The sequence below is a fragment of the Penicillium longicatenatum genome (genome assembly GCF_028827895.1).
Source record: "Penicillium longicatenatum strain IBT 33135 chromosome Unknown contig_3_segment0_segment0, whole genome shotgun sequence".
NCBI lineage: Eukaryota > Fungi > Ascomycota > Eurotiomycetes > Eurotiales > Aspergillaceae > Penicillium > Penicillium longicatenatum.
Genome location: NW_026643121.1, coordinates 1,802,350 through 1,828,737, shown reverse-complemented (window position 1 = coordinate 1,828,737; position 26,388 = coordinate 1,802,350). Strand labels below are relative to the sequence as shown.

The following is a 26,388-nucleotide window of genomic DNA, read 5'->3' as shown; positions in this document are numbered from 1 at the left end:
CCTTAGTTCCCATCTTAGCTCTTGTTGGCTCGCTTTCTGGTTTGTATGCATCCAGACTTGGAAGCATCACATTGTCTGCGGGAGATACCCACCCCTCCACTCCGGACTCCTCTGTAATTAAGCCAATCGCTTATGAAGTACTATCTACTAGCTCTTACCCGGATCATTTATCTTGACCAGATTAGATCCGACTCAGCTGATTTTCTTCCGGTCACTGAGAAATGCTCCATCGCCCTCCATGGTCTTCGCCTGAACAAGCACGCTAATGGGGGGAAAAGCCCCTCAGTTCATCGGAAATCATGGGAGAGGCTTGTTTAGCCGAAATCGAGAGCAGCCGATAGGCTTCCAGACTTTTGCTGCCCTGCATCTCAGGTACTGCAAGAAGGAGCCTTCATGCAGCTCTGATGCCACCATCATTACTGCCGGGGTCCTGCCGCCCAGAATGCTTGGCCGTCAATGCTGATTGGGTCATGTCGCTTTGATTCTCCTCTTTCCTGCGTGCCTTGCTGCTTCAGGTCAGGATCAAGGATGGATACAAATCCCGATATGAGCCGTGGACTCCGTTACTTCTCCCTACGAGAATATAAATTGCGCATGTTCGCCCCAACAATTAGCTAGGAAGCACGTCAGTCATTTCATGGAATATCTCCTGACTCTTGATACTACTGCTATTTAGTGCAGCTAGTACCTCACTATTTGAGACTTTACTGTCTTGTCTTATATCAATTTTCTTTTGGGTTTACTGCCAAGAGGTTCTGGTTCTTGGAACTAGACAGTGTTCTGTTTTTTTTTTCTGGGAATCTTCCAGTATGACTTCAACCTCATGTACTACAACTCCGGCGGTCAGTGGTCAGGCCACTGTCGCAGGAAACATTTTGGTGATTGCTAGAGATTCTTCGTCTCTAGTAGCTGCAACCGATGGCCTCAATGGCTACGGAATTCCTTATACCACACTTGTGGTGCCCTCAACCGGTGCTGCTCTGCCTACGCTCAACAATACCGATGGAGGTCTCTTCGGAGGTATCGTTGTGGCTTCAGGAATTAGCTATGACTACGGTGACGCGGGCTGGGCAAGTGGCCTGACTTCGGACCAATGGAATACGCTATATGCTTATCAGCTTGAGTATGGTGTCCGTATGGTCCAATACGATGTTTACCCTGGCTCGGACTATGGAACCACTGTTATTGGATCCGGATGCTGTGAAAGCGGCGTCGAGCAGGACTTCTACTTCACGGATATCAGTGACTTCCCTACCTCTGGACTGCGTACTGGCTCTGCTGCCGGTGTGAGCACTGAAGGTCTATACCACTACTCGGCCTCTATTATCAACACCAACAATACCAAGTCAATTGCATCTTTCGCTGCAAACTCGGTCGTCACCACTGAAAGCACTGCTGCTGTTATCAATGACTTCAATGGCCGTCAGCAAATGGTATTCTTCATGTCATTGGACCCCAGCTGGAGTGCTACTTCAGCATTCGTACAGCACGCCTGGATCACTTGGATAACCCGCGGTCTTCATGCTGGATGGCGTCGTGTCAACATCAACACCCAGATTGATGATATGATGTTGACGACCAACCTCTACGAGCCTTCTGGTACATCCTTCCGTATCACCACTGATGATATGGACGGTATTCTTGCCTGGATTCCCAAAATCAACGCTAAGATGAACGCCGGTAGCACATACTTCCCAGAAGTTGGTTTCAATGGTAACGGAAACATCGACCGCTCTTCAAACATTGATGATGGCTGGGCTATCTGCAGTGGTGGTGGTGTCTATTACACCGCTGCTGCGGCAACAACAGCTGAATGGCAGAAGCCTCTGGGTACTGGCACTGACCAGTGGCCCTCTACCCCTACCGCTTATGACTGGACCACCAACTGCACCAGCCGCGATCCTCTTCTGCTCTGGTGGCAAAAGAACCTGAACAGCTTCGCCCATCTCTCCCACACATTCACGCACGAGGCGGAGAACAATGCTACCTATGCCGATATCTACAAGGAGATCAGCTTTAACCAGGCCTGGTTGAAGCAGGTCGGAATCGACCAAGCTACCTACTTCACGGGTAATGGTATCATTCCTCCGGCTATCACGGGTCTTCACAACGGTGATGCCCTTCAGGCTTGGTGGGACAATGGCATCACGAACTGTGTTGGTGACAACACTCGCACGGCCCTGCTCAATTCCGAAAACTCCATGTGGCCTTACTTTACCGAGCTTGCTGATAACGGCTTTGCTGGCATGCAAGTCAACCCTCGCTGGTCCACTCGTATCTACTACGACTGCTGCACCCCTGCTTGCACCCTGGCTGAGTGGATCAACACCTCGTCCGGCTCTGGCGACTTTGATAACCTCATGGCCACCGAGAAGGCTGATACCATCCGCCACTTCTTCGGTCTTGCCCACGATCCGTACATGTTTCACCAGGGCAACCTCCGTAACGCTGATACCGATCCTATCACCGTGAACGGAGTCTCGTATCAGTACTCTCTCTTCCAGGTCTGGGTCGAGACTGTTGTGCAGGAGTTTGTCCGCCTGGTGACCTGGCCTCTCGTGACGATCAAGCACGCTGATGTAAGTTTCCTTTTCCTGGGTCATTCTAGACCCACTCTCTTTTCCTGTCTTCAGTGCTAACCCTCTCCCCTTATTAGATGTCCGCTGGTTTCAAGGCTCGCTACACTCGTGATGCCTGTGGATACGCCCTCAGCTACACCACTGAGGACAATGAGATCATTGGAGTCACCATCTCGGCTACTGATAATACCTGCAGTGTGCCAATCCCGGTGACTTTCCCTGTGGCCCCCACCTCCACTAAGAGCTATGCCACTGAGCAGCTGGGCAGTGATCCTTTGACCGTCTGGGTTGATCTTACTGGCTCCCCTGTTTCCTTCACCTTGTCCACCCCTATTCCCCTGTAAATTTCCAAATTCTTTTGGTTCAGGACTTGTATTTAGAGCTCTCGCAAGATACGAATGGCTTGTCTGGTCTTTCAAATGTGTGGTCTTGTTATTATGTGTGAATGTTTTCCCTTTTACCCCTAATGGTTTACATACTACAGTACTTATAATGAATTTCATCAAGTGTGCTTATTAAATGTACCCGGGGCACACGAGTGAGACGGACTTTCAGACTGGTGCAACTTCGCTTCCGTACAGAGTCACTAATAACCATATCCCGTTTTACGATCCCGTTTTACGCTCTCGTAGATTCCAGTCCTAAGGTTCTACTGTACGCGGTACCTTTGGTTATTGATTTGAAAGCTGTCACTCCCATGGATGCTTGGTCCTTACCTAGGTGGCTGGTTTCTCAATGATTTAGTAGTATTAACTTGGATGCTTTATGCATCCTACCGCAAACTCCTGCACCTGACTGGACGACCACTAAGTGTCTGGGTTAAAAGCCTCGGCATGTGCCACTTCTCAGATGATCTACAGGTTCGTCTGTACAATGAATTATCAAGGTAAATAGATAGATCCCCGGTCTAGGTACCACAGACGCTTACTTATGCCTCCCACTGAACGGATTCTACAATATAACTCTACGTTTCTCTGCGGGCCCGGTCTGTCACCCAAACCATTCATGATGAATGTGACAATTCTCAAGGTTCTATTAGTAATAGAACTATGTATTAGATTCCATGTAGTTCTATCCATCTTCAACCTTTCTATGTATACAGGGCATGTTTGAAATCATGCCTCAGGTCAATAGTTCGTTTAAGCGGTTCTCTGCTGCTCTTTCAAGGCCTCAGCCTCAGCCTCCTCCTTCGCCTTGCGCTCCTCCTCGCGCTTCAACTGATCAGGACGACGGACGGCGATATCCTTAGGACGGAAATCACTGAAGAAGTGCTTAAGCACATTCTCGATCACATAGCAACCGGCATAGTCGAAGATCATCAGCACAGTCAGAGTAACCTTGAACTCGTTGCTGAAGGGAACCAAGCGCAACTTTTCGTTGATCTCGGGAACAAACTCGGTGGCACAGGAGAAAGCAACAGCGGAGGCTGCAACAAGACCCCAGTACATGGCCTTGTTTTCGCGAATGGACTCGCGGAACGGACGACCCTGGTAGTTGATCGAGAATGTGGAGATTTGCTGGATCAGCTGGAGCAGGTAAATGGCGCTGTTCAGAAGGGACGGCTCAAACTCGCCCTCAAGGTCAATGTCGCTTGCTCTCCTGTGGTATTTATTAGTAACAATTTTTTGTTTCTCTGGCTTATGAATACTTACGGCTCAACCTTATAGACGTAATTGGAGAGGTAAATCAGAGTCACAATGTGAATGGCGAATTGACCAAGAACAGATCCAATGATGTACACGTTGAAGATGTTCGGCTGCGGGCGTTCCTTGGACAGGCCCTCCACAGACTGCTAATCATCAGTATCCATGTGACATACAAAATCAAAGAGGGATGCAACGAACCTTAGCGCGGGAAATAGACAAGAAGCAGACACTCATCAGCATACCACTGATAGTGACCTGACCGTCACCAAACTTAATACCTTCCAAATAAATAACACTCAGACTGTATGCACTAATCAAACAGTTCAAAGCGAGAATTTTATACATTTGGATTGTCGCAACCAAAGTGCAACGACCCTGGCGAAGAATGTTCGGAATCGCAATAACATTTGCCAACTTGCTGGTAAATGGCGCAGCAACAGAAGCATCACCCAGCTTGATAGTGGGCGGCTCGCTGTCATCCAATTCTTGTTCCAACATAGAAGAGGTGAGCTTGTCAGCAAGACCGGCTGCGGCAGCTTGGGCTTGCTGCTGTCGCTGTTGCTGGGGAGTTATGTTCTGCTGAATAGCTTGGGCACCAGGAGAGGTAATAGTGGGAATCGGCTCGCCGGGCTTGGCAACAGCACTCTTTTTGGACATCTCTCTCTCCATGGCTTTCTCATAGTGGGGGTTTCCAGGGCCAGGAGGGTAGAGATGGGCAATGTGCACAGGCACCGGGGGAGGAGGCTGGTTGAATCTCTGCATCATGCTGACCTGTTTCTCGTATAGCTCCTTCATCTTGGAAGTACGATAATGTTCGGCAATTCGGGTAAGATCGTCTTGGGAACCATTCAGAAGGGCGACACCAACATGAGCTTGCTTCAGAGCACCAACGTCGTTGGTACCGTCACCACACATCAGTGTAGTGTATCCAGCATCCTTAAGACCGAGCAGAATATCCTCCTTTTGCTTGGGAGACACACGAGCGTAAACCCAGGTGTGACGCAGAAGATCCGGGAGAGCCTTCTGGTCCTTGAACTTTGCCAGAGCGTAACCAGTGATACAGATGTCCTTGTTCTTCAGAATTTCCGGGTCCAAAGGCTTGGTGGGATCAACTTCAGTATTGAGCTTGTCGTCAATAGTACGCCAAACAAGTCTGGTTCCGGAGTTGTCATGTTCGGGAGCATCGAGAATAAGGACCTCTCGGTCAACAATCTCAACCTGGCGTGCGACATGGCAGGCAGTCAAAGGATTATCTCCAGTAATCATGACAACCCGGTGGCTGCTCTCGTTCAACATGCGGACGGACTTGATAGCGTCATCCTTGAGAGGACATTGCAAAACAAGGAAACCAGCGAAGATCAGCTCAGACTCAATTTCCTCCCGAACATAATTGTTCACGCGGCCCTGGGAAAGCTCAGATTCCGAAGAGAGGTACTTGTAGGCAAGAGCAAGAACACGAGCACCGTTACGAGTGAAGTACTTGTAAGTCTCCTCGTAGTTAGGAGGAGTGTTAACCAGCATAGAATTGATAGTCTCGGGAGCACCCTTGACACCAACGAAAGTAGCCTTGCTCTTCTTGGAGGTCTTCGGGTCATTGGTGGTGACGGTGGCGATGGTACTTTGGCGTTTCAAAGCGGAGGAGAATTGGAACCTTCTCTTGATTTGAACGGACTCGACAGGACGGGAAGCGACCTTGGGTGCGGTTCCCTTGGACATGAGAGTGTCATTCTTACCTAGCCCCCAGCCAAGCCACTGCAAAGTGGCTTTCTCCATGGGGTCACCAACGACTTCACCCTCGTCCAATTTCACCAAGGCGTGGGCACTGGCAAGAACAAGAGTGGTAGCAGGGCTAACATCTTCAGCCTTTGCCAAATCGGCATGAGCGCCGTCAGCTTCGACCTTGGCATCGGATTGACCAAGAGTGAGACCAGCAATTCCGTCAACGACGAGATCCTCACCAGTCAGGGTACCAGTCTTGTCGAAACAAGCAATATCAACACGACCGGCAAATGGAATGCGGAAAGGCTCCGTGCAGAAAATCGCAAACTTGCTCAAAGCAGCCAGACTAGTGTTGACAGCCAAGCTCAGCTCCATGGGCAACTCCGGAGGGACAACACTGGTAACAATGAGGACACAGTCCAGAAGGAGCTTGGATCGCTTGCGGTCTTTGGTGACACCCTCCTGCCACACGTACCAAGAGGCGGCAATCGCGAAAATGAGCAGGAAGAGAATGAACAACAGAGCCTCGGCATTGTTGGCGGAGACACGCTCAGTAGAGTAGATCATAGTGCGCACAAGGCTTCCCTGGCTGGTCTCGAATCCAGTCTTGACAACCACGCCGAGAGCACCGTTGTCCGGGGGCATCGTGATACCATTGGCCAGATTCGTCAGGGTCTCCTCTCCGTTTACATTGGGGTGAGTGACCTGGAGAACCTTGGTTCCACCGTGCACAAACGAGTTCTTATCCAAGCCCTCCGGTTCAATCAAGTCATCACCAGGGCGGAGCTGAACCGAGTCTTTGAGTAGAGGGGTACTCTCACCAGAAAGCATTGCCTCATTCACAATAACACTGCCCTCGACGAGAAGAATATCGCAAGCGACACCTCCATCCTCCTTGGTCCGGTTGACGGACATCAAGTCGCCGGGAAGAAGCTTATCGCTGGTGGTCTCTTGCCATTTGTTCTCACGGAAAACCCAGACATCGTACGGTTTGATGCTCATTCCACGGAACTCATTGAGAGTTCTCTGGCGCTGCCACACAACGGTGCTCTCGAACATGACAAGCATGAAGAGAGTGAACAGCGAGTAGTACCAATATTCATCCAACATCCACAAACCCACGCAGAAAACCTGGAAGACGAAGAAAGGCGCGACAGCATGCTCCTGGAAGAGCTCGATGAACCCAGGGACGGGAATATCGAAAGTATTATCTCCATAGTGCTCCTGAATGTCATCGACCTCCGCTTTGGTGGTTAAACCCTTGCTCTGCTGGAAGTGCTTGAGAGCAGGCTTAGGCTCCGCATCGAGGGCGTAAGACAGGGGCGCAAAGGTGCGACGTTCAGGGTAGTATAGGAAGCGGCGCTTCTGAAACAAGAACGAAATGGTCTTCTTGCCACCAGAGTTGTCGTGGATTAAGGTACAGATTTCAGCAATTCCAGCATTGGTGACCGGAATCACCTTAATCAAGCGGGCAGTATCAATGGACTTGGCGCTGATGGTGGTGAAAAGCGTTTTGATGTTAATATTCCACTTGGTCATCAGCCACAAGAGGGACTGGATCGTGATGATGGACCCCGCCCAAACGAAGGTCCACTCCTGGCCCTGGATGTAGGTATCATAACGCTCTTCGGACAGGTAGAAGGCGAAAAAGACAGGCCAAATGATCAGAAATGGCAGGACGTAGGGATGGAGTTGTATTGGAAGAGGATTGTGCAGGGACGCATGTTGAATCTGGGGGTCATCTGCGAGTTTTGCCCTGATGCGGGTTAGACTGAAGATGCATCAATAGGGGCAAGGGTCTCGATGAACTCACATGATGGCAATCGAGGTGACCACGAAGATGGTCGGGTGAAAGACAGATTAAAAAAGCATAAAGAAGAAATGACGACTACACTGTAGAAAGCTCAGAAGAAGCCACCTTGTAGATAAGTAAATTTGGTTTCCAGAGGGTTCGCCCGGTCTCCCCGACGCGCTAGACAGATTATGTAAGGAGTCCCAAGGTCGAGGCCCACATTACTTTTCCAATATAATGTCATAAGTCGAATCCACCTCAACAAGCCCAGCCGGGCTAGCTCAATCGGTAGAGCGTGAGACTCTTAATCTCAAGGTTGCGGGTTCGACCCCCGCGTTCGGTTCTTCTTTTTGTTTATTTTTGGAGGGTCATCATCAATCTAGGACTCAACAACAAGGTGATGATCCTATGACATTTTTGGTACAAATTCTCAATCTCAGTGGAAATTTTCATCGATCGGATTTCCGAAAAGTTTGATAAGAAATACTTGTGATAAAAAAAAATTTTTTGTCTTGACCTTCGATATACCTCGGTGTTCAGTAGGTAATTAGTGGTCTTCCAAGATATATATATATTCCTCACAACATGAACAACAACTCTAGTCGTGTGGACTAGGTGCTCAACTACCTACATCAGTCCGTCCAAGACCACCCCCTTCTCACGGCTCAACTGCTTCACCAACTCCGTCAATGCTTCCACCTGTACCTGTAACTGCTTAATCTCTAACGTGCAGTTATCTACCTTGATGTCAGGCGTACTTTGCTTGACTTCTTGCTTCCAAGAATCATCCAACTCAAAGTCCACATCCTCAGCTACCAATTCCCATTCTTGTTGATCTTCCTCGTCATCCTCTCCATGACGCCTATTCCATCGAATTTGCTCCGCCTGGTGAGTTTCGACCCAGGCTGTCAATACCAAAATAGGCGAGTAAATCACTCCCATTATGATGTCGTTGAGCTTCGCATAATGCTTCTTAGACAGCCACCATTCGAATGGGGCACTCACAAGCAAAATCTCGATCAGGTTGAAGGCTGATATATCTCATTAGGTTAACCTGTTTCTCTATATGTGCCACATGAAATAATGGGAGACAGAACTTACGCGGAATAAAGACATTCTCGTCGGGAGCACGAACGAATTGCATGGTTTTCTGAGCAAATATTGCCATGTACTCATCGTTAGCATTTCCAGAAATATCCTCATAGGCACTATTGTAAAGTGCAATGAGAATGTTCAGGAGTACTAGTGTACCAATCAGCATATTGCGCCTGAGGAGAGAAGCAAAAGTAACCCACGTACCGATCATGATTACAAAACTGAACACATAGTATAAAATGATTCCGAAAGGGAATGCAAAGTTCTGGAAAGTATCAAACTCAGGACTCTGCATAATAGTGTTCGCCATGCCTTGGATGATAAGCCGAGTGACGGGAATGTCACTATCCACTTGTGCCATGCCAATAAATGCCTGGAAGAAACCAGCCAGAACCACAAATAGGAGAGCAAAGAAAATCAAACTCTCCTTCATCATGACCCGAAGGACCACGAACATGGCTCCAAAGAATTTGAAAGAGTCCAAATAGAGCATCATGCGCATCCAAAACATGGGTCCGGCAAAGGCTAGGAAATTGTAGCTCAACCCATTGTAAAGTTGGCGTTCTGTATCGCTGCTTGAAGGCGAATGGGCCAACGCAACAATACGCAGGATTAAGGAAATGATGAGAAGACCATAGAGCGTAGAGTTGAAGGCATTCCAAAATTGAAGATAGTTCCACCCGACTTTCCAGAACTTCACAATTTCATCACAAAGGAATGCGAGCGTCATGCCGTACAGAACACCCTCAGCCACGTCGATGTCGCCAGTTGGGTTGACAGTGTTGATGACGGCAGTATAAACAGCCAGATAAATTAGAGAGAAGACAATCTGGCAAATGTTCTGGTAAAGAGGGGTTCGCATGCGATCCGGGTGGAAGTGAACCCAGAAGCTGGCATTAGCTTTCTGTTCGTATTCGACAAAGTTCGTTGGGTTTCCTTCTTCCTGGCAAATCCAGCCACGCCATAGGTACTGTATACACTTTTGATACCCAGCGGAGCTAATGATTCTCAGCGCATGGAGATCCACTGAGTGCTCGATCACATTGACAGCGTCACTTTCAACACCTTCGGCAAAGATAGAATAACGCTTGAGCAGAACGTTTTTCAACAGATAATTCTGATCTTGTTCAGACTCAATACTGTTGAAGTGTCAGTAACAGTGAAGATAAGAACCAGGCAACGGAGGACTCGTACATGCGCTTAGCGATGACTTCACAGGCCACAGCCCGGACTTCATGGAGATCAGCGTCCCAGAGCTCGACTGAAGCCTGAATCTGGAACCACCTCAAGCAAACAAGCAGACAGTAGACCACGCAAGCCTTATATTCCTCACCACCAGCTCTTTTGGCAGTCTCAATGACATCCTGTGTGATAAGACGGCTGTTTGGGTCGGTCAGGATATTCTCCTCGACCTCGCAGCAAACGACTTGCTCAATTTGGTATTTCAATCGTAGTGCAATTTTAGCAATCTCCTTGGATGAGTCAGATGACTGTGGCTCATCAGCAATGTATGATGGGAGAACTGAGGTTCGGTTAGCACTGCTGTTTTACACGGTGTTGATTATGACGTACGTCTGCGGCGCTCTACTGCCGTGCGGTGGCGTGCACGACGGCGATCGAAGTCGAACATATCCCTTAAACGACCCATTGTAGGTTGAAAAATTAAATGCCACCCAGAGAAACAGACTGGAGAGGCTGGAATGGTGAGTAGGTGAAAGCTTGGAAAGCGCGGTCCAAAAGGGATCCGCGGGACGATCCTAGCGCCTCCCCGCCATCAAGGGAATCCCGTGTGACGCGCTACGGAAAACTACTGAACTCAAATAAACATAAAAAAGAAAAATATCTCTAGAAGCATCATTGGCATTGAACGTCTCGGTTGCATCACACCATATATACATCAGAAAGTTGCATCTCACACCGTACATTCGAATAAATGTCGGAACATGGTTTGCCAAATGGCATAATGCCTGCTCGTGGATAGAACCCGGACTCGAGGTGCAGGTGACTGGCCTTGGTGGAAAGGCAATTCTTGACTGCAATCATGCCTGATAGCGCTTACATGGAGCCATCAAGCCTTTGTCTTTTCCATTGATCGCGTAAAATGTGCATGATTTTCTCTATCCATTTTTGCCCAGTTCTTCCTCCGCATTTTGCCTTTTGAACAGGTCAACAACACCGGTGTACGCCAGGCTATTACTTTACTCGGGCACACCCTCGTCGCTCTCAGAGCCGCTCTCGTCTCCGCTGACCTCCTGGTTCTCGCGCTCCCGCTTCTCCATAAGCTCCTGGAGAATAGCATCATCGTGCTCGGTAACAGCCTTGGGCGCCATCTTGACGGTGCAGTTACCTCCGGCGGCCTTGATGTTGGCCTCGATCCTTTGGATACCGGCTTCCAGCTGCTGAATACCCAGCTGCTTGTCCAGACATTGGCTGGTCAGGACGTACAGAGGGGGAGCGACCAGCTTAACCTTGATTTGGTTTTCGGGGGTGTTCTCGGCCTCGGCGGTGCGCAGGGCGTTCTTGACGGCATCGATACCTTCGTAGCTGAAGCAGGTGACTTCAATATCGGCACGGACCTTAGTGGGGGCGGGGGTGAGCTTCTTGCTGATGTAAAGCTGGAGCTCCTTCTTCACGGGTTCGCTGGGGAACTCGATGTCATTCCACACCTCGGGGTTGCTAAAGAAGTCAGTCAGTGGGGGTACCAGCAAATCCAGATACGGCTAGACGTACGAGATGGAGATCTTGAATGCATCGTGGGAGTGACCGTATTTCTTGTCCAGCGGCCAGGCAATCTGCTGGTATAGGGTCTCGAGAGGAGTCTGAGCTGCCTCGGCGACGTGACGCAAGATAGAGTGGACCGCCTTGCTCTTGTTGTAACGCTCCTCACACTTCACCACATCCTCGGGAGAGACACGGCGCTTCGACAGGTCGATGTAACCTTCAATAACCATCAGAGTCAGTTGCCGAGTCTTTGTAGGACAATGGAGCTTCGCTTGCCTTTCTCCTTATCGACACGGAGCACGATGACAACCTCGTTGCGGCCAATACGGATGAGCTTTTGGATACTGCGAATACGTCTTCTGGACAGTTCGGAGAGCAGGATCATGCCGTCAATGTTGTCGTACTCGAGCAGCTTCACGTATGCGCCCATCTCGGCAATCTACCAAACCCGGGAAAAAACGAATAAGCATGGCCAAGCGCGATCAAAGAGCAGTTTTCGGATCCTACCTGCTTGACATTGACCATGACATAGCTGTCCACCTCAGGGTACTTCTCCTCGTAAAAACGGCAATTTGTTAACGACATTTTGGCGGGGTTGCGATCTGATTTTCAGCGACGGGGTTTCGGCGGAAAACAGGACTGAGGAGACGACAGTCCAAGAAGCAGCGAAGGGCTCGAGCCTAAAAGCAAGGTTCTGAGCAGATCGAAAGGATCAGGGGGTTGAGAGTGTATCGCTGGGCGGAAGCACAATCACTTCAAATCACCATTGTGGCGGGCTCAAAACCCACACAGTCACGTGAGCCGACGACTTTCCCAAATGCACACGTGACTCACCGCCTCGATATACTTCGATTATGTCACTTCGTAGGTGCTCCGCTGCAAAGTACAGCTGACTCCACTGGTCCCATTTTATTTTGATCTGAATGTTGTACAGAAAAAGCACCGAGCGCAGATGGGAATCTCAACCCATTCTGGTTGGTCTGTATTTTCCCAATTGCAGGACTCAATTCAGACATATTACCTCCCACATATTATATGACAGATCTGCATGGACGAACTGTGATACATAGCAGCTCTGGCCCCGCTTATCGCAGACCCTAGTGGACACCGCCCTTGCTAGCCAGCCACGACAGTCGGATTGTTTTTCTCTTTTTCCTTCCTTCCCAGTCGCATTTCAGATTGTTTTTCTTGTCTTTCTATTTCATTCCATGGATGGAGGACTCAGGTTTATTTCTCCCCTGAAATTAGCTCATCGTCGGGTTCTTTCTTAAGCAAGCATCATGTCTGACTCTAGCCCGGCCGGGCAAGATACCGACGAGGCCCGCAACTTGCGAGATCGCCTGGCTGATATCTTTCGTCCCAGACCATTCAGCTCTGCGACGGATGATCGGGGAGTACAGGGTGCCCAGGGCCTGGGAATAACGAGCGAACCGGATGTGAGAACTCGCCTGTTGGAGTCGTACGACCGTTCGGACCCTGCGTGCGGTGAGAGACGTTGCAGCCATGGTACTTTTTCTCCACACATCGAAACAGCCGAAAGATTTGCGTACTCGCGGTCATCAGGCAGTCATATCGCGAGCAATGGGCTTGGAGAAGCAGGGATGGCGTCCAATCCCTTCCGCGGAGGTGATGGTCGACCGGAGTCTCACCAAGACTCGGAATACACGTCACAAATGAAATCATCCATCTCGGCTCTTTCCACTCAGGAATCCAAGAAACTGTAAGCCTTATTTGACGTATTCCGTTGAGGAGGCACTGTAAGCCACTTAAAAGAAGAGGGCTGACAACTCTTTACAGTTACGTATCCTATTACATTCCTCTTTTCAATTGGATTGGACAGTACCATTGGTCTTTTCTCCGAGGAGATCTGATAGCAGCATTGACTATCTCCTCCGTCTACATCCCAATGGCCTTATCCTTAGCCTCAAATCTGGCACATGCACCTCCAGTCAACGGTCTTTATTCCTTCGTGATCCATCCGCTAGTCTATGCGATATTAGGAAGTTGCCCACTCTTAGTTGTCGGTCCGGAGGCGGCAGGCTCTCTGCTCACGGGTGCAATTGTCAAGGCTAGCATTCATCCTAATGACTCCCCGGAAGAAGCAAGTGTGAAGAGTGCTATGATAATAGGAATAGCAACTGCGATGACTGGTGCTATGATTTTAATTGCAGGGTTGACTCGCCTAGGGTTCCTGGATAACATGCTCAGTCGGCCCTTCCTCAGAGGATTCATCACAGCCATTGGCTTCGTGATTTTCGTGGACCAACTGATCCCACAATTGGGGCTTGCGGAGCTAGCAAGTGAGACTGGGGCTAGCCATGGCACAACGGTGTCTAAGTTAAGTTTCATCATTCGCAATGCCCGGGAATGCCATGCACTTACTGCAGTGGTTTCACTCGTCAGCTTTGGGATCATCTTTTTTTTCCGGTACGTGCAAGAGCCCGCGTTGGTTTCGTGCATCACTGATATTTTTACAGAACCCTGAAACAGTGGATGGAACCTCGCTTTCCCCAAGTGGTTTACTTCCCTGACCGCTTTTTCGTTGTATTGCTGTCGGGGATTCTGGCTTGGTCTCTTGGCTGGGAAGAAAAAGGGCTCGAGCTTTTAGGATCCACCGAGGTCAGTGCAAGCCGCCTATTCGCCTTCCAGTGGCCCTTTCAAATGAAGTATATGGAGCACGTCCGCACTGCTATGAGCAAAGCATTCATCATTACTCTACTTGGTTTCTTCGAGTCTTCGGTGGCAGCGAAGGGCCTGGCCGATGTCAAGTCCGATGGAATCCAGGGTATGCACATTAGTGCCAACCGAGAAATGGTAGCTCTGGGAGTGGCAAATCTTGTGGGTGGTTGCTTTATGAGTCTTCCAGCTTTTGGCGGATACGGTCGAAGCAAGCTAAATGCGCAGACTGGAGCACGATCCCCAATGAGCAGCATTTTCATTTCCATTATCACTCTCATTGGCATTCTCGTTATTTTACCCTACCTCTATTACCTTCCGGTTAGTGTGATTCCTTTGGTCTCTATCTAAAACTGGCTAACGTCCGAAACAGAAAGCGGTCCTTTGTTCTATGATATCTGTCGTGGCATTTTCTCTCGTTGAAGAATGCCCACACGACTTAATATTCTTCCTCCGTCTACGTGGATGGACTGAACTCATGCTGATGTTCCTCATTTTCGTCACAACCATTTTCTATTCACTCGAGCTAGGCATGGCCCTCGGAATCGGTGTATCTGTCATAATCCTTATCCGTCATGCCACTCAGCCTCGCATTCAAATCCTTGGAAAGGTATCCGGCACTTCCACCCGCTTTGCAAACGCTGAACTCCAGCCCGAAAATACCGAGATAGTTGAGGGTGCACTAATTGTCAAAATCCCTGAACCTCTGACATTTGCCAACACTGGTGATCTCAAGAACCGTCTTCGTCGTCTGGAGCTCTACGGATCTAGCCGAGCCCACCCATCTCTTCCTCGCATGCGCCCTGCCGAGTATAACAAGAATATCATCTTCGATGTGCACGGTGTCACAAGTATTGACGGTTCGGGTACTCAGGTTCTCTATGAAATTGTGCGTGCGTACAACGAGGAAGGGACGAGAGTCTTCTTTTGCCGGCTACCCAACGACAAGGTGTTCCGCATGTTCGAGCTGAGTGGGATTGTTGAGGAATGTGGTGGTATCACACACTTCGTCCCCAGCGTTGATGAAGCTCTTCAATTGGCGGAATCAGAAGAACGATGGGACGACTAAAGTCGTGCTCTGTTTGCTCTGTCCCTTTTTAGATCAATCCTACCAGTGGAGCTTATCTTCAATTAGAATGGCCAAGCGGGCTCTTGGCCCGGCTTTGTAAATAAAGGCATGTTGTGATATTTGGTGCTAATATTGAGCGATGAATTTCAATTTGATCTTGTGTCCCATGCATTGTTGCTACTAAGACATCGACAGTAAAAGCCTCATCCTTGAAACGTTGTCGCTTTGAATAACAGAAGTAAAAATCAAGCAGCCGTTCGGTTTCAAGGTTATTTGATGGCGGCGATCATTTGCTGATTCTGGCACTGGGCTCAGTTGCACGCGGAAGGCCTTATTTCTCCCCTCTGATCTGCCAACCCTTGATTCCTAGCAGGGGAAATCATTGCGGTCCATTGTCTTCGTAGCAGTGCGGTCGTCTGGGTCGCGACAATGTTTTAGTAGTTGTGCAGCGTAGCCTAGCAGTCGCGAGGCGCTATCATGCTGCCCCCACAGAAGTCTTCCGAATAATCGGCGGATGGTGAAAAATCCTGAGCCCGTCGCAAGCACGTCATATTCATGTAGCGGTTTGATCCCCAATGACAGCCTTGCTAATGACGGCCCGTAAAAGAGTTTCGCTAGCATGAAGGACCAACCGCTCTTTTGACGGGGCATCATCCTCATCCTGACCCTCTGCCCGAGCAACATCAGCAACTAGTTTCATGCGTCCTTCGCCTCCCAACACAAAAACCGCACATGAAGCCTTCGACAATCGAACATGTTGTTTGGCAGCATTGCTCTTCGATGATCCTGTCAAATCAAGCTGCATTGCCAAATGTGTCTCCAGATAAGCACTGAGATTTGCAATCAAAGGACTGCTCAATTTCTGCTTCAAAGTACGTTTCGAGGTACTGTTTTCATGGCGCAAGAATCCAGTCAAGGAAGCTCGCGAGATACTGACATTAAGCGTTCGCAATGCCGGCGCAACCACTGCCGAAAACGCCAATGTGAGTTGCAGCTCCCTGATCACCTCTTCTACAATCTCATCCGCAGCTGAGCCTCCCAACCCCGTACGTAGCTTGTCCACGAAATTTTCCAGACCTTTACAGAGAAAAGAGGATGGAAGACGGAGGGGAGCACAGTAGGCATCGAAATTGGTCGACAAAAATGAAATGAATGTTTGTCGCAGCGCGTTTGGACATTTCGTCAACAATAACGGAAGAAACGTTGATCCTTCACGCGAAGTATCCCGTTGCATATTGGACTCTTGCTCTGAGAGGAGAACAGCTTTGTAGACTATGTTCTCATATTCTAGTGTCACCAAGATTCCGGGAAAGGAAGTGTTGGCGTCGCGTCTGTTTGATAGGTCGCGTTGGGATGAACCCGAGATGGATTGCCATCTGCATTCTTTGAGTGCTCCTGTTTTGGACAACGCGTCGTCATCTACTGCGCTGGCGGTGGCATGGAGACCAGCTAGGACATCGCCTGTCAGTTGATCGCGTAATCTCGTTGCGTATGTATTCAAAGCGGTTTGGTTGTTTAGTAGACTCTCGCAATCTTTCTTGTGGTGCAAGGGTGAGAGACGGTGTAAAGTCCAAGAAGTATTGAATATTTGTGAATATGACGCCGAATCCATAATGAATGAATTACTGTAATCCAGATTGTTGCCGTTCACACAAGGTGAAATTGAAGTTGACTATCAATGTTTTAAGCTTATCGATATGGACGCGCTCGGTGCAAACAAGGCAAACATCCTCTTGGCTTCCTCTTCCAGTCCATGTGCGGTTCTGCAAGAACACGCGAACTACATAGATCGTGGGGATCAAGCTCTCTGGAAAGGACGATGCCGGGAAGTGCTCATACTATACGAGCCACGAGCCAATTTTTCTTTTAAAAAATTGAAATGGGCTTTCATAGCAAATGACTGAAGAAAGAAAAAGAGGACTTGCCATGAGGTATCTATTACATAAACGCTACAACGCTCAATCTAATGCATTATGCTCTCCATCCCTGCGTGCGATGGCAATCCGAGCATCCAAACAGAATTGGAACTCCATTCCAGCGCCAAACGCTCTCTATTTCATGAGGAATCGCGTTTCTAGACGCGAGTTCTGCCTTGGCGGCATCAAACCAAAGATCGCGCACAGAACTATGCGTATTCTGCGCGTTCCGGCCAGAAGCCCGACCCCAGACCTTGGAATTCATGTGATCTTTTTCGTGCGCGTTCATGTCATGGTAGAAATTGTACATGAATTCTTTGCGCTGCATTCGCTGATTACCCCCGTCGCCAATCTCAGCGGAGAAGAATTCGACAATCCGAGCAAATGGTGACACTGTGAGAAGAGAGCTGATCCAGGAGTCGTCAGGCTCCCCCTCGGATGCCATAGTGTACCGGATATATGACACCAGTAAATGGATACAGTGATGGGTCGCAATGAGAGCCGCGGTATTGGTGAAGGGGGGTTCTCGAAGAATTCGACTTTGAAGTTCCCGATACATTTTTTGACGCATGGCTTGCGGTACTGGGACAGAGAGGTTGCCGGCTTCATATTCTCGAAGCAGCATGTTGGTGTGTTCGCGACGAGCAGAGGCGTACGACTCGAGGTAGTATAACGTGTAATACCTGAAAACCGTCAGTCCATTGACCTCAGCAGAATTTCGACATGAACTCACATCAATGGTGAAAGATGAAACCATAAGCTAGCTTTACCTCGCTTCACCAGTGCTGTTCGCTCGGTCTTCTTCGTTGGAAAGGAAGTTCTATTGAAAAGCGGCTCTGTCTGTACAAATCGATCCATCACCCTGTCTGCGAGGTAATAGCATAATCGCGAGCAAAGCTTTTGCCTCTGTCGCAAAGTCCATAGGTATCGAAATGTATACAAGTGACCACCTCGGGCGCTTTTGGACGGGGGGAATAAGTCGGACAGGAGGACCACATCATCTTCGGGGTTCCGGGTATAGATACGTTCGTTGTCAATGGGTGAGGGGAGGCTGCCATGGCGGTGTCGGCGGAGGTATAAGCGAACGATGCCATGTTCGTGAGAGGTCAAGACCTTGTTGAAGGACTTGCAGACTAGCTTTAGAGGGAGAAAATCGGCGGTCCCGCAGTGGGCGAAGATTAAGATTTGGATCTCGACGGGGAGGCCCCACGGCGGCAAAGGATTGGCATTGTCTAGACTGTCGCGCAAATGAAGAAGGGGAAAACATTAGCTAACGAATTTGAACCTCTATGCAATATAAAGCTCACCCAAGCGAAGACGAGGACGCCGGAATGTCGCGTTGGGATCGGTCCTTGTCTTTCGCGCCGGTCTTCCTCCCCTTTTGAATCGCAGCTCGGATTTTTTGCGCAGATGGCAGGATTTTGGAGAATCCGCTCATTTTGAAATTTATAAACACATGGATGAACCAGCTCCGGCGAGGCTACACGAATGGGAAAAGGTCAAGCCACTGCAGTGTCTCGAACGGGCGTTGACATTGATATCTGACTAAGCACGGAAAGCACTGCCTGAAGACGAAGTTTGTTTCTAGTTTCTCCTCTGGTTAGCACAAGCTCGGGGCCTAGGAGAAATTTCATATAATGATATGTATGGTTTTATTTGAAAGACCTTGGCTTGGGCGGATCCTCGATGTGGGCGAATGGCATCCCCGGTCCTCATAGCCTCGAGTTCCCAAATTTGTTGGCCTTTGTTTACGGACAAGGAGGACTGGATCTGATGAACGGCGCGATGCGAAGGTGGTCAAAGAAAGGACAAGGCTGTCAAATTGCTTATAGTGCTATTCTGGTACCTTTTCAGGGCTATGAATGTCTCGTTTCATACTCTTCAGGCTAGTTATACTTGGCACTTCACGTGTTCAAATCGACATCCCCACATACGTATCTTCCGATATCAGCTTCAAAGTAGCTTTAGATGGTGAACCAGTTTCAGTTCATGCAACTTTCAGAAGACTTGATTCATTACAACATATTCGCGGAACGCATGATGTTGTCAACAGTGTATACTTTGTGTCACCTCATTACGTCATTTGAATCTTGCGTCAGATCCCTGCCACTGTGATTGCAAGTATTCTGCCCAACAAGTTTTCAATTCTAACAATTGTCAACTCTCAACTATCAAGCACTCTTTCCTATATCAAGCTTACAAGTCAACGACATGAGCAACAATATCCTCGTGGTGGGTGCTACAAGGGGTCTTGGGGCCTCCCTCAGAGCACTATATGCAAAAGACCCAGCGAAACATGTCTATGCAACCTCGAGATCAGAATCAGCGCCCCAAACAGATAAAGCCACCACATGGCTGACTGGTATTGACCTCACGCAATCTGACGTGGGTCAAAAGCTGGTCTCACAGATTCCACCATCCACCAAGATCTCGACTGCGATCATTTCAGCCGGATACTTCGGCTTTGAATCATTTGATGCCCCAGATTGGGGAAAGGAGGTCCAAATGTATACTACGTCAGCAATTGCACCGGTGTTCTTGGTGCACCATCTTGTCAAGGCGGGTCTTTTAGGAGAAGCCAGCAAAGTTATCCTCGTCAGCAGCGAGAGCGGCAGTATCACTCTCCGCCACGAGAAGGAGGGTGGAGGGAATTATGGTCATCATGCAAGCAAAGCTGCATTGAATATGGTGGGGAAGCTGCTCAGCTTGGATCTCAAGCCCAAGGGAGTCGCTGTTGGATTGGTGCACCCAGGCTTTATGCGGACAGAAATGACCAAGGGTGTTGGATTTGACAAATTTTGGGATGCTGGTGGTGGTAAGCATGGCTTTTTGCAAGACTCTCAAAGGTATAAGTATGCTGACTTTTGTTCAGCTGTTACACCAGATGAAGCAGCTCAGTCCCTTGCATCATTTGTCGAGGATTTTGATATTAACAAGACTGGGGAGTACTGGGCACCAAGAGGGCCTGGGTAAGTCAACCCTTGTCTATAGTCGCACAATTATGTCTCGCTGCCGATCTAATATACAACAGGGATATTGGAACTGCAGAAAGTGTTCTTGGAAAAGGCTTGCCCACTCCCTTACAACTCCCGTGGTAAAGAATTCGAACATCGAAGGCTGTAGTAACTAAACAAATGGATACTTAGTCATTACCTAGTGCCTCGGTATGTGGCAATGGCAGTCCTGTGGCGCAGCACGTCTATCAAACTCGCCAAATCATTAACTCACAATATTTTTGTAAGGGATTGGTCGATGTTATTGCAGATTATGTTACATTAGACGATTATTTCGGCTTCCTCAAGATTTTACTCCTTTGCTCTTTCTTAGCACCATAGTGGGGCACCACTCTGATTATGCTATTTACCTAAATTTACATCATTTTAGCACTCTTCCGAACGTGGAAATACCCAAGCGACAGTAAATTACATGTATTACTAAAACACTATGTCTAGCTCCGAGCCACGAATGCTTAGCCCGCAAAATTACGATCAGAACAGTCAGTCCCATATTTCGTGATGTTCTCCTAGGCCTGAATTGCAAGATCATGTTGAATTCGATATGCGTAACTCAGATGGTGCGTATATAACTATCAATCTCTCCGAGTTACACCCTCTTCCCTCGGGGATCTTACCAGCCGACATAAAAAGCAATTTCACCATTGCGTCATACCTAAAATCAACTCAGCCGGCTCGATTTGAAGAACGAGAGCTCGCCTGGAACAAATCGCCGAGAGTTTTCCCTGGAATACCTAACAGCTCTCTTTAGGTGATGTGGTGCACATGGCCCAAGGGGTGACATGTCGGAATCCTGAAACTCGTTCGAGGCAAAGGACAAGGCTTCATACGGAGCCAGATTCTGTAAGGCGATCCGTAAAAGTCGCGGGGTTCAAGAGTCGGATGATAAGAGCGAGGACGCCGAGGATTTTTCAAGATAGCAATAAATTGTGTAATCTTACTCATTTATTCCCCTCAATTTCAGTGCATTAAGCAGCTTGACAATACCGTCACGCCCCTTCTCCGCGGCCAATAATAGCGGTGTCCGGCCCGACTTGTCTTGTGTCTCGAATGCGGCGCCTCTATCAAGCAGCAACCTAAAAATACCTTCATGCCCGTTATATGCGGCCCATGATAGCGGTGTCCGGCCCAACTTGTCCAGCGTTTCGATTGCGGCGTCTCTCTCGAGAAGCAGCTTGAGAATACCCTCATGTCTGTTAAATGCAGCCAATGATAGCGGTGTCCGGCCCGACTTGTCTTGTGTCTCGATTGCGACGCCTCTATCAAGCAGCAGCTTGAGAATACCCTCGTGCCCGTTATATGCGGCCCATGATAGCGGTGTCCGGCCCAACTTGTCCAGCGTTTCAATTGCGGCGCCTCTGTCAAGAAGCAGCTTGAAAACACCTTCATGCCCGTTCTCTGCGGCATATGATAGCGGCGTCCTGTCAAAATTGTTTTGTGTCTCGATTATGGTGCCTCTGTCAAGAAGCAGCTTGGCAATACGCTCATGTCCGTTATATGCGGCCCATGATAGCGGTGTCCGACTAAATTCATCAATCACCTCCATTCTGACATCATTTCGTGTCAACAGCAACCATATATGACCTTCCTGCCCTGTTTTCGCAGCGTTCAACAGCGCTGCGGCTGGATCTTTGCAACCCATAAAAATTTGTGTCATTTTGTCAAGGCAAATTTGCTCTGGACAGATGCTTTCGAATGTCATGGCATTTGGTTTTCTTGTACGTGTTATGCGACCGGCTTGGACACAAATACTTCTCACAGGGTATTGGGATGGCAGAAATATGTTTAGATCAAGCTGTTCGACACTTTCACTTTGAACCCTCTTAAATTGTTCCATGCATAAACGCGAGTCTTTTAAGTAGATGGCGATCAACTTGTCTTCTCCGCTTTTCTCTTTGCAGTCAAGAATTGCGAGCCCTAGGCCTTTGAGTCCTATTCCTATGAAGCGGAGGTCTAGATGAACCCCTCTACTGCTCATAGTGAAAGGGCTGCCAAGGGTACTAAATGGATCGCATCGGATAATGTTATGGGAGTTGGCGAACGCGCCTGGAGAGGTGGCGAGAAGTCCGCCGCGGTTGTCGGAAGACGACCATGCGAAAAGACTATTATCATCGGAGGTCCGCATTATTTCTTCCTGAAGTCTTATAAAGGCATTTTCTCCTTCTCCGTAAATCAGTGGCATATTGACGCTAAATATGCCCATCAAAGAATAGGCGCGGTCCTCCACTCTGGTAGTCTGTCTTTTTGCAGCCCATGACATTCTTTGCGCGACGCTAGATGCTTCAAGGTCTTCTTCTCCCAGCAAAATACTAGCAGGAATTCCTGTGCAATCGGAGATCTCATCCCGAAGATCTGCCTTATTTCCCAATACCTCCCACTTCTTGTTAAGAAATATCACACTTGATGGAGCAATTAACTCCTGAAGGGTCCAGCCCCTAGTAAGCCACTTACACTTCGGAATTCCGTCTTTAGATTGTACGTCCGCGAGATATGTGTAGCAAATCTCGGCGTTTCGGTACCAAAAGTACATAGAGTTGATCGCTTCAGACAGTTCAGCACTGCTTGTCTTGTCAATGCAACAAGTATCAACCCAAGCGTACTTATAGCCATTTGATTTAGCTATGAGGCAAAACTGCGTGATTTTCTCATATCCGCTCTTTTGGTTCGCGCTGGTCTTGTTGATTTCCTGATAACTAACTTCCTCTTTTGCCCAAGTATGTGACAAGATAACGTACGGCGGTATTTCATAATCTGTAAATTCTTGGATTGTAAACTCGCCATTTTCCCTTTTTTGCGTATCAATCAGACGCATGTTTCAATTCAGCGCGAATATTTCGTTGACTTCAGCGAATCAGGCTTGGAATACTTCCTAGTGGCGCGTTCAAGGGGGAAAATGGAGGGTGGAGAGGGCCAATCAGTCACTTTTGGGGGCGGCAGCTTTCGTACGCGAGTGGGACGGTGACTCGTTAGTCAAGTTCTATCACGGCGAGTTTCGAGATATTGAATTTGTAGGAAGGCCCTGGTGTATCTGTCTTCAGGAGAGGCAGTCGGTAGGAACGAGTAGGTCGATCTAGCTCAGCCGCCAGAGCAACGTTGGGTCTACACACACGTGACCACAACTTGTGTGAGAAGTTGCCTTACAGCCATAATACATTCAAACATATTGGCTTTCCTAATGCTACCGAGGGATGGAAGTTTGGCTCGAGCGTCGGCCCGAACCGACGTCGACCCATTCTGCCCGCGCCGCTCGAGAACCTTTCAGATTTGCGATGTTCGAGCAATACATGTAACCAGACGCTCTCGGTATTTTCATGCTCATAACGGTACTAAGATGACACGAATTCAGCCTAACGCAAAGTTTGGACCAGTGCCCCACTGTGGCGCTGAGGAAGAGCGAAGATTATAGAAGCTGAACTTGTCGTCTACTGTATCGTCATTTCAATTATAGCGACAACCAAGGCTATCAGGGTGAGTCGGCCGAGATATGGCAAACCCCTTTCCGTATTCCCAAAACCACAATCGGGGTCTCAGAACAATTTTTTGGAGTCAAAAGTACCCTTAACTTCACTTACAAGCTGCGCAATGACCCTACTCCAATATGGCGTTTAGAGTGGGGTTGATGGTGTTAATGATGAACATCTCTGACCCCTCACGCTATCATTGACTACAATGGCGCTAAATCGGTCCCGGTAGCTCTCTTAGCGTAAACGATTACTCAAGCCGCTATGTATCGTCAAATGCCACAATTTACAATTATGTCGCCTTGTCAATTGTTCCGATTTCGGACTAGGTGGCGTGTAAAAGGCTCTATATGGCGTGCAGACAATCTGCATACCTGAGGGGCAGGCTATCCGGTTTTATCAGCGGGGTGATACATCTGCTCAAAATCTGTCAATATGTTTAACTCTCTTTCATTTGATACATGAGTCAATTGATCCCACCATGACTCTACTAGAGAATCCGCAGGTCGCTACTTGTCCGTCGTTGGTCAATCTGTCGCAAAAGTCGGAGACCTTCAATCACCCTCTCAGTTTCACTCCAGCGCCTTCTGTGACAGCGAATGCTTCCAATAAATTGACTGCAAATGAGCACGAGGGAAAGATCAAATTCGCACTGGAGGAGCATCCCGTTGACAAAGTAAGACCTATTAAAGTGGGCATCATTGGGGCTGGACTCACGGGTATTACTGCGGGCGTGTTGCTACCAGCCAAGCTGCCTGGACTTGATTTGCGAATCTATGATAAAAACCGTGATGTGGTATGTGAAATGTGTTATCTCTAATCTTAACACTCATCTGTGATTTCCATCTGACCACTTTATATCCAGGGAGGTACATGGTTTGAAAATACCTACCCTGGTGTACGATGCGATATACCCGCGCATGCCTACCAGTCGGGCTTTTCACCCAACACGCAATGGACGGAGGAGTTTGCTCAGGGTGCAGAGATTAAAGAATATTGGCAAGGGGTTGCACGAAAGTACAATGTTTATCAGTACATTCGATCTCAGCAACGGGTCCAAAGGGCCGAGTGGCTGAGTGAGGAGGGAAAATGGAAGGTTACCATCGAGCACGTTGATGGCTCTAGCAAGGTGAGTTGATCCAGAAATATCATAACCATTCCATACTAACTCCTTGCTTAGGCCTATGAAGAAAAATTAGACATTTTGATCAACGCGATTGGCCATTTCAATGCGTGGAAGCTACCTGATTATGAAGGAATCAACGATTACAAAGGAGCACTCTTTCATTCCTCCAACTGGGACCATAATATTGATTTGAAGGGAAAGCGTGTGGCTTTGATTGGAAACGGAGCTTCAGGATTACAAGTCCTTCCTTCTATCCAACCGATTGCCAGTCATGTCGACCATTATGCTCGCAATCCAACTTGGATTGCAGACTCGTTTAGCGGTGGCAATGGCAGTGCTCGCCGCCTGGAACCAAACCTTATCTCTGAAGAGCTATTGGAGTCATTCAAAGATCCTCAGGTATATCTGAAATACCGTACGCAAGTTGAAAAGACATTTTTCCAACGATTCGGCGCAATTTTCAAAGACACGCCCGAGAACCAAGAACTGAAGAAAAAATGGTCAGATCTGATGCTAAAACGCATCGCTGATAAACCCGAGCTAGGAGATAAGATCCTGCCTGATTTCCCACCAAACTGCCGCCGTCCTACTCCAGGACCTGGGTATCTCGAAGCCTTGACCAAAGAGAACGTCAATTATATCCAGACGCGTATTCAACGCTTCACAGAGAAAGAAATCATTACAGAGGATGGTGTTGAAAGAGAGGTAGATGCTGTCATTTGTTCCACAGGCGCGAATACCGACCACGCACCGCCATTCTCGATTATCGCGAACGGCATCGATCTCAAATCAGCTTGGAAGAGGGACGGTCATTTCGGGTTCCCATACTCTTACCTTGGATTCGCGACACCCGGATTCCCTAACCTCTTCTGGCTCGGTGGTCCCTATGCAACTGGTCATAGTGGTACTGTCCCAAACAGCATCGAGAATCAGATCACATACGTTGTGAAACTCTTGAGAAAGGTGCGCAGTCAGGGCATCAAATCTATCGTGCCATCTCAGGAAGCCACAGACGATTTCGTGGAATACTGTGACAACTTTTATCCACGCACTGTCTGGTCTGCTAATTGCAGTTCGTGGTACAATGGCGGCCAGCCTGGTGCACGTATTCATGGGTTGTTCCCTAGCAGTGCATCTGCAGTAAATTACATTCGTCGAGATCCTCGCTGGGAAGATTGGGAATACACTTATGTTAATCCAAGTGGAAATCGCTTTGCTTACTTTGGGAATGGCTGGACTTCGAGGGAACTCGAGCCAGATGCTGATTTGACGCCTCATCTCAGAGTTCCCGAGGAAATTGATCTGCGTTCATATCTGGAAGGCTGGTGGGATGTCTGAAGGCTTTTTTTATAGAACATTATACGGATTTTGAAATTTATGTATTTACCTGAAGCTTAATCCATATATGCCTTGGTAGGCTATATGTTAAATTTATCTAGGCTAAATCATACGTATTTCCCAAAGTTGTCGCCCGTTAGTCCATAGGAGCCACAAATATGATCATTTGGCTTTGAATTCCGCAGCTTCAAGTTAATATGGCATCAGAGCATCAGACTTTGGCCATTACTTGATTG

General features: G+C 48.4%; 9 protein-coding genes across 9 annotated transcripts; 4 read left to right on the top strand and 5 right to left on the bottom strand.

The window, feature by feature from the left end:
* Positions 1–809: 809 nt before the first annotated feature.
* agd3 (putative extracellular serine-rich protein) lies at positions 810–2,923 on the top strand (the record flags this gene model as incomplete). The annotated part of the gene is made up of 2 exons (XM_057116467.1): positions 810–2,579; positions 2,657–2,923. The coding sequence occupies 2 exons, from the start codon at positions 810–812 to the stop codon at positions 2,921–2,923; spliced, it is 2,037 nt and encodes a 678-aa protein (XP_056972350.1).
* Positions 2,924–3,718: 795 nt separating this feature from the next.
* On the bottom strand, positions 3,719–10,479 carry yvc1 (putative potassium ion channel Yvc1; the record flags this gene model as incomplete). Its single annotated transcript, XM_057116466.1, has 8 exons — positions 3,719–4,178; positions 4,232–4,368; positions 4,424–7,700; positions 8,368–8,767; positions 8,838–8,978; positions 9,036–9,970; positions 10,026–10,353; positions 10,404–10,479. 8 exons carry the CDS (start codon positions 10,477–10,479, stop codon positions 3,719–3,721), a joined length of 5,754 nt encoding a protein of 1,917 aa, XP_056972349.1.
* Positions 10,480–11,029: 550 nt separating this feature from the next.
* N7484_006046 (translation initiation factor eIF2 subunit alpha) lies at positions 11,030–12,219 on the bottom strand (the record flags this gene model as incomplete). The annotated part of the gene is made up of 4 exons (XM_057116465.1): positions 12,060–12,219; positions 11,829–11,991; positions 11,562–11,769; positions 11,030–11,507 (listed from the first exon to the last, which is right to left on the bottom strand). The coding sequence occupies exons 1-4, from the start codon at positions 12,135–12,137 to the stop codon at positions 11,030–11,032; spliced, it is 927 nt and encodes a 308-aa protein (XP_056972348.1). The 5' UTR covers positions 12,138–12,219.
* A 545-nt stretch (positions 12,220–12,764) lies between these two features.
* On the top strand, positions 12,765–15,297 carry N7484_006045 (SulP family inorganic anion transporter; the record flags this gene model as incomplete). The annotated part of the gene is made up of 5 exons (XM_057116464.1): positions 12,765–12,777; positions 12,825–13,272; positions 13,350–13,979; positions 14,030–14,549; positions 14,602–15,297. 5 exons carry the CDS (start codon positions 12,765–12,767, stop codon positions 15,295–15,297), a joined length of 2,307 nt encoding a protein of 768 aa, XP_056972347.1.
* A 553-nt stretch (positions 15,298–15,850) lies between these two features.
* Positions 15,851–16,909, bottom strand: N7484_006044 (uncharacterized protein; the record flags this gene model as incomplete). The annotated part of the gene is made up of 1 exon (XM_057116463.1): positions 15,851–16,909. The coding sequence occupies one exon, from the start codon at positions 16,907–16,909 to the stop codon at positions 15,851–15,853; it is 1,059 nt and encodes a 352-aa protein (XP_056972346.1).
* A 359-nt stretch (positions 16,910–17,268) lies between these two features.
* Positions 17,269–18,651, bottom strand: N7484_006043 (F-box protein; the record flags this gene model as incomplete). The annotated part of the gene is made up of 3 exons (XM_057116462.1): positions 17,269–17,896; positions 17,947–18,450; positions 18,521–18,651. The coding sequence occupies 3 exons, from the start codon at positions 18,649–18,651 to the stop codon at positions 17,269–17,271; spliced, it is 1,263 nt and encodes a 420-aa protein (XP_056972345.1).
* A 773-nt stretch (positions 18,652–19,424) lies between these two features.
* N7484_006042 (oxidoreductase, short chain dehydrogenase/reductase family superfamily) lies at positions 19,425–20,311 on the top strand (the record flags this gene model as incomplete). The annotated part of the gene is made up of 3 exons (XM_057116461.1): positions 19,425–20,028; positions 20,086–20,182; positions 20,245–20,311. 3 exons carry the CDS (start codon positions 19,425–19,427, stop codon positions 20,309–20,311), a joined length of 768 nt encoding a protein of 255 aa, XP_056972344.1.
* An 853-nt stretch (positions 20,312–21,164) lies between these two features.
* On the bottom strand, positions 21,165–21,884 carry N7484_006041 (ankyrin repeat domain-containing protein; the record flags this gene model as incomplete). The annotated part of the gene is made up of 1 exon (XM_057116460.1): positions 21,165–21,884. The coding sequence occupies one exon, from the start codon at positions 21,882–21,884 to the stop codon at positions 21,165–21,167; it is 720 nt and encodes a 239-aa protein (XP_056972343.1).
* Positions 21,885–24,169: 2,285 nt separating this feature from the next.
* N7484_006040 (flavin-containing monooxygenase) lies at positions 24,170–26,152 on the top strand (the record flags this gene model as incomplete). Its single annotated transcript, XM_057116459.1, has 3 exons — positions 24,170–24,484; positions 24,554–24,817; positions 24,869–26,152. The coding sequence occupies 3 exons, from the start codon at positions 24,170–24,172 to the stop codon at positions 26,150–26,152; spliced, it is 1,863 nt and encodes a 620-aa protein (XP_056972342.1).
* Between the last annotated feature and the right edge of the window lie 236 nt (positions 26,153–26,388).